The 15,311-nt window shown below is 39.5% G+C and overlaps 1 protein-coding gene across 1 annotated transcript in view; it reads left to right on the top strand.

The window, feature by feature from the left end:
* Positions 1–9,780: 9,780 nt before the first annotated feature.
* Positions 9,781–15,311, top strand: part of SPACA1 (sperm acrosome associated 1) — a 30,283-nt gene continuing 24,752 nt past the window's right edge. Inside the window, exon 1 of the mRNA XM_005889298.2 lies at positions 9,781–9,994. Within this exon, the coding sequence (XP_005889360.1) occupies positions 9,781–9,994 (214 nt within the window). The remainder of the gene's footprint in view (positions 9,995–15,311) is intronic.

The following is a 15,311-nucleotide window of genomic DNA, read 5'->3' as shown; positions in this document are numbered from 1 at the left end:
ACTGTATTTGTTTGGGTCTATTTCTCGGCTCTCTGCTGTTTTACTGAACTACTTATCATTTTTTTTTTTTTTTTTTTGGCATGAGGAGGACAATATCACATTGTCCTGATTACTGTAGCTTTATATTAAATCTCAAAGTCAGATAGTGTCCTCAACTTTTTTCTTCTCCTTTAAATATAGTGTTGGCTACTATAGTGTTGATTCTTTCATCTTTCCATGTAAACTTTAGACTTAAGTTATTAACATGCACACACTAGGATTGTGATTGGGATTATGTTAAATTTACAGACCAAGTTAGAAAGAACTGACAAGTTGAAGATATTGAGTCTTCCTATTTGTGTTCATGGAGTCTCTCTCCAGTCATATCTCTATATATGTAGATATTCCTTATTTTCTCCATCGGAGTTTTGTAATTTATCACATATTGTCTTAGATATATACTTAAGTGGGTTTCTTTGGTGCTTATATATATTTGTGTTTTTATTTCATATTCCAATTTTCATTGATGGCATATAAGAAAGCAATGACTTCTATATATTGTCTCTTGCCACCTTGCTACAATTGCTTATTAGTTCCAAAAGTACTTTTTGTTGTTTATTCTTTCACATTTCTATATAATCATGTCTTCTATATATATAGCTATAAAAATCTTATATATCTATAAAAATCATGAGTTTTTTCCCCTTCTTTCCCAATCTTTATACTTTTATATTCTATTCCTTATTTTACTTCATGATCTAGGACTTCCAATACAGTGTTGATAAGGAGTGGTGAAAGCAGAAAATTTTGCCTTCTCCCTTATCTTAATGAGACAGTATCTCATTTTTCACCATTTAATTATGTGTTAGCTGTAGAATGTTTGTAGATATTCTATATCAAATTGAGAGTTCTGTATTCCTAGTTTGTTCAGGGGTTTGTTTGCTTTTTAAATCATGAGTGGGTGTTTAGTTCAGTTCAGTTGCTCAGTCAGTCGTGTCTGACTCTTTGCAACCCTAAAGACTGCAGCATGCCAGGCCTCCCTGTCCATCACCAAGTCCAGGAGTTTACTCAAACTCGTGCCCATTGAGTCGGTGATTCCATCCAACCATCTCATCCTCTGTTGGCCCCTTCTCCTCCTGCCTTCAATCTTTCCTAGCATCAGGGTCTTTTCAAATGAGTCAATTCTTCACATCAGGTGGCCAAAGTATTGGAGTTTCAGCTTCAACATCAGTCCTTCCAGTGAATATTCAGGACTGATTTCCTTTAGGATGGACTGGCTGGATCTCCTTGCAGTCCAAGGGACTCTTAAGAGTCTTCTCCAACACCACAGTTCAAAAGCATCAATTCTTCAGCGTTCAGCTTTCTTTACAGTCCAACTCTCACATCCATACTTGAGTACTGGGAAAAAAATAGCTTTGACTAGATGAAGCTTTGTTGGCAAAGTAATGTTTCTGCTTTTTAATATGCTGTCTAAGTTGGTCATAGGTTTTTTTCAAGGAGCAAGCATCTTTTGATTTCATGGCTGCAGTCACCATCTGCAGTGATTTTGGAGCCCAAAAATATAAAGTATGTCACTGTTTCCACCATTTCCCCATCTATTTGCCATGAGTGATGGGACGGGATGCCATGACCTTAGTTTTCTGAATGTTGAGTTTTAAGCCAACATTTTTCTCTCCTCTTTCACTTTCATCAAGAGGCTCTTTAGTTCTTCCTCACTTTCTGCCATAAGGGTGGTGTTATCTGCATATCTGAGGTTATGGATATTTCTCCCTGCAATCTGGATTCCAGCCTGTGTTTCCTCCAGCCCAGCATTTCTCATGATGTACTCTGCATAGAAGTTAAATAAGCAGGGTAACAATATACAGCTTGGACATACTCCTTTTCCTATTTGGAACCAGTCTGTTGTTCCATGTCCAGTTCTAACTGTTGCTTCCTGACCTGCATATAGATTTCTCAGGAGGCAGGTCAGGTAGTCTGGTATTCCCATCTCCTTAAGAATCTTCCACAATTTGTTGTGATCCACATGGTCACAGGCTTTGGCATAGTCAATAAAGCAGAAGCAGATGTTTTTCTGGAACTCTCTTGCTTTTTCAATGATCCAGCGGATGTTGGCAATTTGATCTCTGGTTCCTCTGCCTTTTCTAAATTCAGCTTGAATATCTGGAAGTTCACAGTTCATGTATTGCTGAAGCCTAGCTTATAGAATTTTGAGCATTACTTTGCTAGTGTGTGAGATGAGTGCAATTGTGTGGTAGTTTGAGCATTCTTTGGCATTGCATTTCTTTGGGATTGGAATGAAAACTGACCTTTTCCAGTCCTGTGGCCCCTGTTGAGTTTTCCAAATTTGCTGACATATTGAGTGCAGCACTTTCACAGCATCAGCTTTTAGGATTTGAAATAGTTCAACTGGAATTGCATCACCTCCACTAGCTTGTTCATGTGATGCTTTCTAAGGCCCACTTGACTTTGCATTCCAGGATGTCTGGCTCTAGGTGAGTGATCACACCTTCGTGATTATCTGGGTCATGAAGATCTTTTTTGTATAGTTCTTCTGTGTATTCTTGCCACCTCTTCTTAATATCTTCTGCTTCTGTTAGGTCTATACCATTTCTTTCCTTTAATACAGATTATTACCAAGTGTCAATGGTACATATTAAAATAAACCATATCCTGGGCCACAGAACAAACCTCAACAAATTTAACAGAAGTGAAATCATACACAGTGTGTTCTCTGACCACAATGGAATTAGGACTCAATAACACAGAGATTACAGGAAAATGTTCAAACACATGGAAACTGAACATTATGCTATTAAATAACCCATGAGTCAAAGAGAAAAATCTTAGGGGAAGTAAAAAATAATTTAAATTAAATAAAAATACAATATATCAAAATTTCTGGGACACACCTAAAGCTGAGATGAATATTTATAGCACTAAATGCTTACAATAGATAAGAGGAAAATTCTCAAATAAATAACCTAAGCTTGTACCTCAAGAACCTAGAAAAAAAAGTCTTATCAAGACCTGGTTTGAGTTCCCTAGAGTAGTGGGCTGGGGAGGGAGTGGGGAGGATGTTCAAGTGGGAGGGGACATAGGTAAACCTATGACAGACTGGTTCCAAATAGGAAAAGGAGTATGTCAAGGCTGTATATTGTCACCCTGCTTATTTAACTTATACGCAGAGAACATCATGAGAAATGCTGGGCTGGAGGAAGCACAAGCTGGAATCAAGATTGCCAGAAGAAATATCAATAACCTCAGATGCAGATGGCACCACCCTTATGGCAGAAAGTGAAGAGGAACTAAAGAGCCTCTTGATGAAAGTGAAAGAGGAAAGTGAAAAGTTGGCTTAAAGCTCAACATTCAGAAAACTAAGATCATGGCATCTGGTCCCATAACTTCATGGCAAATAGATGGGGAAACAGTGTCAGACTTTATTTTTCTGGGCTCCAAAATCATTGCAGATGGTGATTCCAGCCATGACATTAAAAGACGCTTACTCCTTGGAAGGAAAGTTATGACCAACCTAGATAGCATATTGAAAAGCAGAGACATTACTTTGTCCACAAAGGTCCATCTAGTCAAGGCTATGGTTTTTCCAGTAGTCATGAATGGATGTGAGAGTTGGACTGTAAAGAAAGCTCAGAGGTGAAGAATTGATGCTTTTGAACTGTGGTGTTAGAGAAGACTCTTGAGAGTCCCTTGGATGGCAAAGAGATCCAACTAGTCCATCCTAAAGCAGATCAGTCCTTGATGTTCTTTAGAAGGACTGATGTTGAAGCTGAAACTCCAATACTTTGGCCACCTGATGCGAAGAGCTGACTCATTTGAAAAGACCCTGATGCTGGTAAAGATTGTGGGCAGGAGGAGAAGGGGCCAACAGAGGATGAGACGGTTGGATGGCATCACTGACTCGATGGACATGGGTTTGGGTAGACTCTGGGAGTTGGTGATGGACAGGGAGGCCTGGCGTGCTGTGGTTCAGGGGTTGCAAAGAGTCGGACACGACTGAGCGACTGAACTGATGACTGACTCATGTTGATGTTTGGTAGAAACCAATGCAATACTGTAGAGAAAATATCCTTCAATTAAAAAAAAAAAAGAAACTAGAAAAAGAAGTGAAAAATAAACCAAAAGCAAGCAGAAGAAAAGAAATAACATATGAATAAAACTCAATGAAATTAAAGATAGAAAATAGTGAAAATTAATGAAACAAAAAGCTCTCTCTTTGAAAAGATAAATAAAATTGACAAACGTCTAGCAAGGCTGACAAAGAAAAAAAGAGAAGACACATATTATCAATATCAGGAATAAAACACGGGGTGTCATTACAGACACTTCAGGCACCAAAAAGATAAGGGAGTACTACAAAGAACTCTACACCTCTAAATCTGACAACTTAGACAAAATGGACCAATTCCTCAAAAAGCACAAACTGCTAAAACTCACTCAACATGGAACAGATCATATGAATAGCCTTACAATTATTAAGAAAATTGATTTTATAATTAAAAAGTTCTCTCAAAAGAATTAGAGGCCCAAATGGGTTCACTGGAGAATTCTTCCATGTGTTTAAAGAATTAATAGAAATTCTACAGAATCTCTTCCAGAAAATAGAAAGGGAATACTTTGCAATTCACTTGGTGAAACCAGTTTTACCCTGATATCCTCCCCAAAACAAAAACTAGTACAGAAAAAGAAAACTAGAGACCAACATCCCAAAAGAATTCAACTTTAAAATATTTAACAAAATACTAGCAAATAAGATTTAGCATTATATAAAAAAGAATTATACATTATGATCCAGTAGATTTATTCCAGGGATGCAAAGCTGGGTCAAAATTCAAAGATCAATCAACGTAATCCATCATATAGTGAAAGTGACAGTGAAGTCGCTCAGTCGTGTCCGACTCTTTGCAACCCCATGGACTGTAGCCTATCAGGCTCCTCCGTCCATGGGATTTTCCAGGCAAGAGTGCTGGAATGGATTGCCATTTCCTTCTCCAGGGGATCTTCCCCACCCAGGAATCCAACCCAGGTCTCCTGCATTGCAGGCAGACGCTTTACCATCTGAGCCACCAGGGAAGCCCAATCCATCATATAAACAAGCTAAAAAGAAGAAAAATCACATGATCATATCAATTGATGCAGAAAAAGCATTTAACAAAATTCAACATCTGTTCATGATATAACTCACAAAAAAATTGGAATAAGGATGACTTCCTCAACTTGTAAAAGAACATCTGCAAAAACCAATAGCTAATTACGCACTTTCCTTCCAAAGCTAGAAAAAAGGCAAAGAGGTCTGTTCTCATCACTTTTATTCAACCTTTTGATGGAAGTTCTGGGCAGTGTAGGAAGACAATGAAAGGAAATAAAAGGCATTCATATTGGAAAGGAAGAAATAAAACTGTCCTCTTATTTACATATGACATGATTGTGTGGAAAATTAAAAAAAAAAAAGCTGCACAAAATCTAGAACTAATAAGTGAATTTAGAAAGTTCACTGGATACAAGATAAACATACAAAAGTGAATTGTATTTCTACATACTTAATTTAAAATACAATACCATTTAAAATCACCCCAAAATAGAAAAATGCTAAGGTATAAATCTAACAAAATGTGTAAAACACACATGGTAAAAACTACCACATAAATAAATAATAACTGGAAAAAAAATCATGAGCATGATTGGCAGATTCACATAGTGAAAATATCAGTTCTCAAACTGATAAACAAGTTTAACATAATTCCTATCAAAAATCATCAACATTTTTTGTAGATAGAGATAAATTATTTTAGAATTTATAGGAAAAGGTAAAAGAATTAGAAAAGCTAAAAAACATTTTTTTTTTTAATTGAAAAAGAAAAGGAGTGGTGGAGAACAATCTACCCCACTTCAAGATGTATTACATGGCTACAGTAGCAGGACTCTGTATTGTTGACAGAGGGAGACACATAGATCAGTGGAACAGAACAAAGAACTCAGAAACAGACCTGCAAATATGGCCAATCAATATTTGACAGAGGAGCCAATGCTATCCAGAGGAGGAAGAACAGCCTTTTTTAACAGACTAACCTGGAATAACTGGATATCCAAATGCAAACCCTGCCCCTTCCAACACCAAACCAAAACAAACAAACAAGAAATCTAAGTCTCAGTACTTATACAAAAATTGACTCAAAATAGGTCATAGACTTAGATATAAACTGTAAAAAAAAAATAGGAGAAAATCTTCAGGACAGGGCTAGGCAAAGAGTTCTTAGACTTGACAGCAACAGCCAGATCAATCAATGGAAAACTGTTTAACTGGTCTTCCTTAAAGTTAAAGCTTTCACCCTGTGTAAGACTCCATGAAGAGGTTGAAAAGACAACTACATATTCAGAGAAAATATTTTCATACCACATATCCAACAGAGGACTAGCAGCGAGAACACATAATACACTTATCAAAATAGGTAAAAATATTTTTTTTAATTGACAATACCTAATGCTGGTGGACTTCCCTGGTGGCTCAGATGGTAAAGCGTCTGCCTACAGTGCAGGAGACCTGGGTTTGATGCCTGGGTCAGGAAGATCCTCTGGAGAAGGAAATGGCAACCCACTCCAATACTCTTGCCTGGAAAATCCCATGGACGGAGGAACATAGCAGGCTATAGTCTATGGGGTCGCTAAGAGTCGGACACGACTGAGCAACTTCACTTCACTTCGCTAATGCTGGTGAGGATGCAGAAAAACTGAATCACTCACACATTGCTGGTAGGAATGTAAAATAGTATAGTTACTCATTTGCCCATGAAACAAACATCTTTGTGTATCAAGATCATGTCTTCTCATTTCTAACTTCCCTCATAATCTTGTGAGACGCTATAATATTCTATGGTATTTTAAATTATACAAAACATTATCATGGACTCCTTACTAGTATCAATTTGAACTTTAATAGTAACCATTCTTAGCAGTTCTTGTCTATTTTCAAAACTAGAAGCATTTTTTAAAGAAAATTTCAAATAAAAATTTCATTTTTGTTTCAAGTAACTTACTTTTGGTACAAATAAGTGGGGCTGAAGATCCTCCTACTAGGTTTCTCAGTTACTTGCTTAGCTGTTAGTTTGCTGAGGCTGGATGTATTATTGTTGTCAGTTGCTCAGTTGTGTCTGACTCTTTGAGACCTCACGGGCTGCAGCACACCAGGCTTCCCTGTCCTTCACTATCTCTTGGAATTTGTTCAAACTCATGTCCATTGAGTCGATGATGCCTTTCAACCATCTCATCCTCTGTCACCCCCTTCTCCTCCTGTCCCCAGTCCTTCTCAGCATCAGGGTCTTTTCCAATGAGTCGGCTCCTCACATCAAGTGGCCAAAGTATTGGAGCTTCAGCATCAGTCCTTCCAATAAATATTCAGGACTGATTTCCTTTAGCATTTATTGGTTCAATTTTCTTGCTGTCCAAGGGAATCTGAAGAGTCTTCTCCAGCACCACAGTTCGAAAGCATCAATTCTTCAGCACTCAGCCTTCTTTATGGTTCAACTCTCACATCCATACATCTGGATGTATATATGTTCTAAAAGTCAGTTTATGTCTTAAGTTCACTCTGTAATAGATGTAGTAGATTACTCTTTAGCCCACGTGTCACAGCAATTTAGAGATTAAATCTTAAGGTAGGAGATAACATCACATAGAAACATAACCAAAAGAGCTTTGTTTCAAATCCCAGATAGAAATCCATCAAACTATCTATTCATCAATACTTCTTAATACCACATTGTAGCCACTAGATCAAACCAAATGTGGAAAAATGAATTTAACAAGATTAAAAAAAAATTTAACCCTAATTTATTTTCAGTGCTTGAACTCTTGGACTACTCCACTGACTGTTTCTTTATTGTTAATTTTAAATTATATGAAATCACTAAGCATTGAATGAGCATTCAGGAAATGTAGTATGAAGCTCTGCATTGCAAATAATTTTCTGGATGATCTTGGGTAAGTCATTTAATCTCTTCACCTAAAAATGTGGAACTTGGACTGTTAGATTCTTTCTAAGCTTCTTTTGGACTCAAAAAAGTCACTGAATCTCTTAAAGAAGTCTTAATTAGAGCTGATTTCTTGAAATTAAATCATCAACTGAAGGAACCTAATGGATTTCATTTCTTTCTATGACAAAACTGGACACAATGATACTAAATACCATCAGGAGGGTAGTAGGGAAGTTACACCTCTAATGTTTTCTACTGATTCAAGTGGGAATGCCAAGGTATTCTTACTTCCAGTCTGATTCACTCTTAGTAAAAGACAGGACTCCTTGGGTTAAATCAACATGTGGATTAGTGGATCACTGTCAGAGACTGACTTCAGTTCAGTTCAGTTCAGTCGCTCAGTCCTGTCCGACTCTTTGCGACCCCATGAACTGCAGCACACCAGGCCTCCCTGTCCATCACCAACTGCTGGAGTCCACCCAAACCCATGTCCATTGATTCGGTGATGCCATCCAACCATCTCATCCTCTGTCGGCCCCTTCTCCTCCTGCTCTCAATATTTCCCAGCATCAGGGTCTTTTCAAATGAGTCAGCTCTTCTCATTGGAGTTTTAGCTTTAGCGTCAGTCCCTCCAATGAATATTCAGGACTGATTTCCTTTAGGATGGACTGGCTGGATCTCCTTGCAGTCCAAGGGACTCTCAAGAGTCTTCTCCAACACCACAGTTCAAAAGCATCAATTCTTCAGTGCTCAGCTTTCTTTATAGTCCAACTCTCACATCCATACATGACCACTGGAAAAACCATAGCCTTGACTAGACAGACCTTTGTTGACAAAGTAATCTCTCTGCTTTTCAATATAGTGCTCTATTATTAGCCTGTTGCCCTTTTAAACATTTTCGTTACTGATCTGAAGAAAACATTTTCCAAATCAAACTTGGGATAAATATATTAAGGTAACAAAATCAGCCCCTAAAAGAATCCCAACGAGATTTTAAAAATAGGCCAAAAGCACAAAGACAGACATTCACAAGAACAAAGGTTAAGTCCGATATTTGGCTCCCAAAACATCAGCTCTCCAAATACAGGATGGACAAAACTAGTTTGACAATACTTGCATCCTCCCCTCCCCTCCTTTCCTGGCATTCTAGCTCAGTGAAGTCCCATGTGGAGCTGACAGCACTGCACAAAATCTTAAAACGTGAGTACATGCTTGAGGTGCATTAACAACAGTGTTCGGATCAGAGTGTGAAAGTGTAGCCCCTATATCCTCTACAAATCAAGCCTCGCCTGCTGATACGGATGAAGTTTGGGGCAACCTACTTGACAAGGCTTAACAAGATGAATCATTCTTGATACACACTGAATTGGATACTGTGCATTGGATACTGTGCATAAGGAGTCTGAAGCCAAGTCACAGGGAGCATACTCGAGGGTTCTAGTGAGTCTGGTTTAGAGAGGAGACATCACCTCTCAAATCTACACACAGTAAGAAAAGTCACCCAGGGCACTTGGCAAAGCTTACTAACCGAGGAAGAGTGAGGGCGTGGCTCCGCCCAGTGAGGCAGCACGTCCTGGAACTCCGGAACCGGTGGGGCGGGGCCCGAGTGCCATCGGAAGTGGCCCACGGGGCGCCATGCTGGAGGCCTTGCGCGTGTTCTATGGGCTGCGTGAGATGCTGACGACCCGTGACGCCCCAATGGTTGCCGGGGCACGGTGCAGACGTTCGGAATCTGGCGGCTCCTCTCTTTTACGTACCTCTCGTCAGGAGCGGGCGGCTGCTACTGCGCCTTGGGCAGCCGTCCAGGCCTAGAACCATGAAATCTAGGGGCGCGGGCTGCTCTGCTAGGCTGCTGCTGACAGTCGGCTGGCTGCTCCTGGCGGGCCTCCAGTCAACGTGCGGGATCAACGTCACCGCGATCCAAGATCCCAGCTTGGCCCGCGAAGGCGAGGGCGAACCTGAGGGCGATGAGGAGCCCGAGAATGACAGCGAGACAGAGAATGAGCCCCAGGCTGAGGCCGAGGATGATAGTGAGGGTGAGAGGTTCTTTGGCGGGGACCCAGAGGCACCTGTTGAAGGCAAAGCCTTCCCTGCTTTTTGAGGAAGATGAGAATTACACAAGTTAACGTCTGTTAACTCTTGAAAGCTTTCTCGAAAGCAGCCCTGAATGTATACATTATTGCAAACTTAATGGCCCTGCAAAAAAGAATGCGCTAATTCTCCAAAACCTCAGCAATATACACAAGCGTATGTATAGAAATTGCTACAGAAATATTGCTAAATATTGCTCTGGACAAGGGAATAGATGCTTAATTTTCTAAGGGTAGGAGTCACAAAGTAACCTTCCGCTCACTTGCAGTTACGATTTTCTTTCCCGTGTGTGTGTGTGTGTGTGTGTGTGTGTGTTGCTCAGTCGTGTCCAACTCTTTGCGACTCCATGAACTGTAGCCCACCAGACTCCTCTGTCCATGGAATTCTCCAGGCAAGAATACTGGAGTAGGTTGTCATTTCCCTCTCCAGGGCATCTTCTTGCTCTAGGGATAGAACTCAGGTCTCCTCTCCTGCATTACAGGCGGAGTCCTTACCATCTGAGTCACCAGGGACTTTCCCTCTGTAGTTTTTTTTTTTTTTTTTTTTTTTTAAGTGCAGATTGCCTGAAGTCTTCCTTTTCACATTTGCCCTTTGGATTGGAACTCAAGGGAATTCCAAATGCCCTTCACTGTGACACATCTAGATAGATCAAGGTGCTGACAGAATAGCCCAGAGCCCAGCTCTGTTAGTTTCATGCAGCCCCTCTGCAGTGTGATGGTGTTTTAAATTCAACTTCGAATCACACACAAACACACAAAACAAAACAAAAAACTTCGAATCACAAAGGAAGGGTGGCAGTAGAAAACACCTATCAAGGGATCCAACTAGAGGCTTTGTTAAGTGATATACATTTTAACGAAAGAAGACTAGCCTATATTTGATACATAAATTTGCCTTATTCTCCTGACTCATTAGACAATAAAACTTGATAAGCTGGGATATTGATTAGTTAGCTCACATGCTGGTAGGTAAAAGGTCAGTTGCAGGTTTGCAGTCATCTACAGGAGAATGATTTCTTCCCTCTATAAATGACCCAGTTGAGATTCTTTTTAATATCCTTGGCAGTCTCCTGTCTCCTCTACATATCAAGTAGATGATGTATTTATCAGTCATTCTTTTATATCCTTATGACAGTGACCCTCAGTGACATAAAGAAATTGACTATCTGAGGTTAATGGTGTAATTGAGGTTTGAGCTGGAGACTTCCCTAGTGGCTCAGATGGTAAAGCATCTGTCTACAATGTGGGAGACCTGGGTTCGATCCTGGGTTGGGAAGTTCCCTGGAGAAGGAAAAGGCAACCCACTCCAGTACTCTTGCCTAGAAAATGCCATGGATGGAGGAGCCTCATGTCCGTGGGGTCTCAAAGAGTCAGACCTTGATAACGTTACATGTAGTGTCTGCCTACAATGCGGGAGACCTGGGTTCGATCCCTGGGTCAGGAAGATCCCCTGGAGAAGGAAATGGCAACCCACTCCAGTACTCTTGCCTGGAGAATCCCATGGATGGAGGAGCCTGGCGGGCTACAGTCCATGGGGTTGCAAAGAGTCGGACATGACTGAGAGACTTCACTTTCTTTCACTACCTTGATAACATTACATGTAAGAGAGCAAGAAGAGATAAGAAAGCCTTCCTCAGTGATCAATGCAAAGAAATAGAGGAAAACAACAGAATGGGACAGACTAGAGATCTCTTCAAGAAAATTAGAGATAGCAAGGGGACATTTCATGCAAAGATGGGCTCGATAAAGGACAGAAATGGCAGGGACCTAACAAAAGCAGAAGATATTAAGAAGAGGTGGCAAGAATACACAGAAGAACTATACAAAAAAGATCTTCATGACCCAGATAATCACAATGGTGTGATCACTGACCTAGAGCCAGACATCCTGGAATGTGAAGTCAAGTGGGCCTTAGAAAGTGTCACTACGAACAAAGCTAGTGGAGGTGATGGAATTCCAGTTGAGCTGTTTCAAATCCTGAAAGATGATGCTGTGAAACTGTTGTACTCAGTATGCCAGCAAATTTGGAAAACTCAGCAGTGGCCACAGGACTGGAAAAGGTCCATTTTCATTCCAATCCCAAAGAAAGGCAATGCCAAAGAATACTCAAACTACCGCACAATTGCACTCATCTCACATGCTAGTAAAGTAATGCTCAAAATTCTCCGAGCTAGGTTTAAGCAATACATGAACCGTGAACTTCCTGATGTTCAAGTTGGTTTTAGAAAAGGCAGAGGAACCAGAGATCAAATTGCCAACATCTGCTGGATCATGGAAAAAACAAGAGAGTTCCAGAAAAACATCTATTTCTGCTTTATTGACTATGCCAAAGCCTTTGACTGTGTGGATCACAATAAACTGTGGAAAATTCTGAAAGAGATGGGAATACCAGACCACCTGACCTGCCTCTTGAGAAATCTGTATGCAGATCAGGAAGCAACAGTTAGAACTGGACATGGAACAACAGACAGGTTCCAAATAGGAAAAGGAGTATGTCAAGGCTGTATATTGTCACCCTGCTTATTTAACTTATATGCAGAGTACATCATGAGAAATGCTGGACTGGAAGAAACACAAGGTGGAATCAGGATTGCCAGGAGAAATATCAATAACCTCAGATATGCAGGTGACACCACCCTTATGGCAGAAAGTGAAGAGGAACTAAAAAGCCTCTTGATGAAAGTGAAAGTGGAGAGTGAAAAAGTTGGCTTAAAGCTCAACATTGAGAAAACGAAGATCATGGCATCTGATCCCATCACTTCATGGGAAATAGATGGGGAAACAGTGGAAACAGTGTCAGACTTTATTTTTCTGGGCTCCAAAATCACTGCAGATGGTGACTGCAGCCATGAAATTAAAAGACGCTTACTCCTTGGAAGGAATTTATGACCGACCTAGATAGCATATTGAAAAGCAGAGACATTGCTTTGCCAACAAAGGTCCATCTAGTCAAGGCTATGGTTTTTTCATTGGTCATGTATGGATGTGAGAGTTGGACTGTGAAGAAGGCTGAGCGCCAAAGAATTGATGCTTTTGAACTGTGGTGTTGGAGAAGACTCTTGAGAGTGCCTTGGACTGCAAGGAGATCCAACCAGTCCATTCTAAAGGAGATCAGCCCTGGGATTTCTTTGGAAGGAATGATGCTCAAGCTGAAACTCCAGTACTTTGGCCACCTCATGCGAAGAGTTGACTCATTGGAAAAGACTGATGCTGGGAGGGATTGGGGGCAGGAGGAGAAGGGGACGACAGAGGATGAGATGGCTGGATGGCATCACTGACTCGATGGACGTGAGTCTGAGTGAACTCCAGGAGATGGTGATGGACAGGGAGGCCTGGCGTGCTGCCATTCATGGGGTCACAAAGAGTCGGTCACGACTGAGCAACTGAACTGAACTGAACTGAAGAGAGCTTGGAGAGGTCCTCTACTTTGGAAATGTGAAAAGAGGACTAGGGTAGAAAAGAACATTCTGAAGCATAGTTGCTTTTGTTTTGAAAGTAATTGAGTTAACAATATTAAACTGGTTAAGGGATAGTTGTAAAATGCTAGAGTGTAGGCAGGTGATGGAGTTATAAGGCCTTAGATTTCACTTCAGATGTAGGCTAGTTATTCTCTCAGTTTCTCTGTTTCATCCTCTGAACTTCAGGGTGCCCTTGTACCATTTAATATATACAATTCTATGTGCAGCTATTTTTTTTCTGGGGAGAATGAGAATCCAGAACTTAATCCAAGATTCTGAGATCTAAAAATTTCCAGAATCATTAATTAAAATTTAGCAAAGTCCCTTTTAACCCTCAGCAGACCAGTGAAAGCAATGATCATTATTTATGTATATATATAAAGCTTAAGGTATTTACAAATAACTTGCAAACGTAAGAGTAAAGGGATAGTGAAAACAACTTATTTGAGATTATAAGTTGTTTGTAATAATAAGAATTTAAACCTGGAAAGCTCCAAATTTTTATTCTATATTTCTTGGTTTTGAAGAAATACATACCTTAATTGGGCAAAGTACTCTGAATGCAGCTGAATGCTCATCAGCTGTTATGCATGAATCTGGAATGTATCCATTTTGTAAATTCTGATTCCAGATTTCAAGTACATCCCTAACAGATTCTAGTTTTATCATTACTTTGGTTTCTTTTTGCACTTGCATTGCCAAAACACAGTACTTTTGAAATCTGTGAAGGCACATATTTTGTTCAAAAGAAGACTGCCATCTTGTTTGTTCCATAGTTTCAAAGATATGGAGAGTATTCTTTCCCAGCATTTACTTGATAAGACTTGTAAATGAACAAATCATGATGGCAGGTGTGTATATAAAGGTGATAAAAGAAAACAGATTATGTAGAAATGAATAAAATTCATTGGACTAATCATTCTAATTGGCGTTTATAAATCTAAAAAGAATACTCTCCATATCCTTTTTAACAAAATAATATGGTCTGGCTTATTTTCCCAAAACATTTTAGAATCAAGTTCTTCCTGTTGAAAGACCAACTAGATGAGAATAGCATATATCCTTCTCATCCTTCAAAATATAATATTCATTCACTGATTCTTGAGTGAAGAGAAAATTCATCTAGAATATTTACTTAAGATACCATCTCTCATTTTGCTTATGGAGTCAATTTCACTATTAGCATCTAAAGTGTTGCTATCTCTTTCCGTTTATCTTCTAATTCATCCAATAACTGTGAGTGGTATTCCTCTGCCACTTTTCTTCTCTGCCATTATAGAAAAAAAAAAAAGAAAAATTCAAAAATCTCAACTCTGTCCAATGAAAGCTGAAAATAGACTACGAGAAAGGTGCCTTTAGACTTCTTTTATATCTTCCTGAGAGATTATACAATACACTGGACAGAGTAGCAAGAAAACAAAGGATGATGTAATAGCTGTGATTTATTTCACAGTTATGTCATCTTTCCCAGACAGCCCCACCATTCTTCCATTTTATTTAGTCTTTTCTTTTTAAATACAGTTGGGAATAATTGATGAGCAATAATGAAGTCTATCATTATGGATGATAAAATAACAAAATGTTTCAAAATATAGAAAAACTAAAAACAGACTGAGAAAGTTGCCTCAAAAATTAAAATTGATTTTTGATGGTGTATACCAACAGTTACAGTGTGCTGTGCAAAATTGAAGAGAACATTTTAGGATCTGGCCAGAACAAAAAAGATCAGGATCAATATCTACATCATTGTGGATGCCAAGCTTTTATCTGCATGGTCAAAGACTCAGTAGATTTTTAGG

This window comes from Bos mutus, chromosome 9 (genome assembly GCF_027580195.1).
Source record: "Bos mutus isolate GX-2022 chromosome 9, NWIPB_WYAK_1.1, whole genome shotgun sequence".
Classification (NCBI taxonomy): domain Eukaryota; kingdom Metazoa; phylum Chordata; class Mammalia; order Artiodactyla; family Bovidae; genus Bos; species Bos mutus.
The sequence above is the reverse complement of the archived record's forward strand: the minus strand, read 5'-3'. Positions and strand labels throughout refer to the sequence as shown.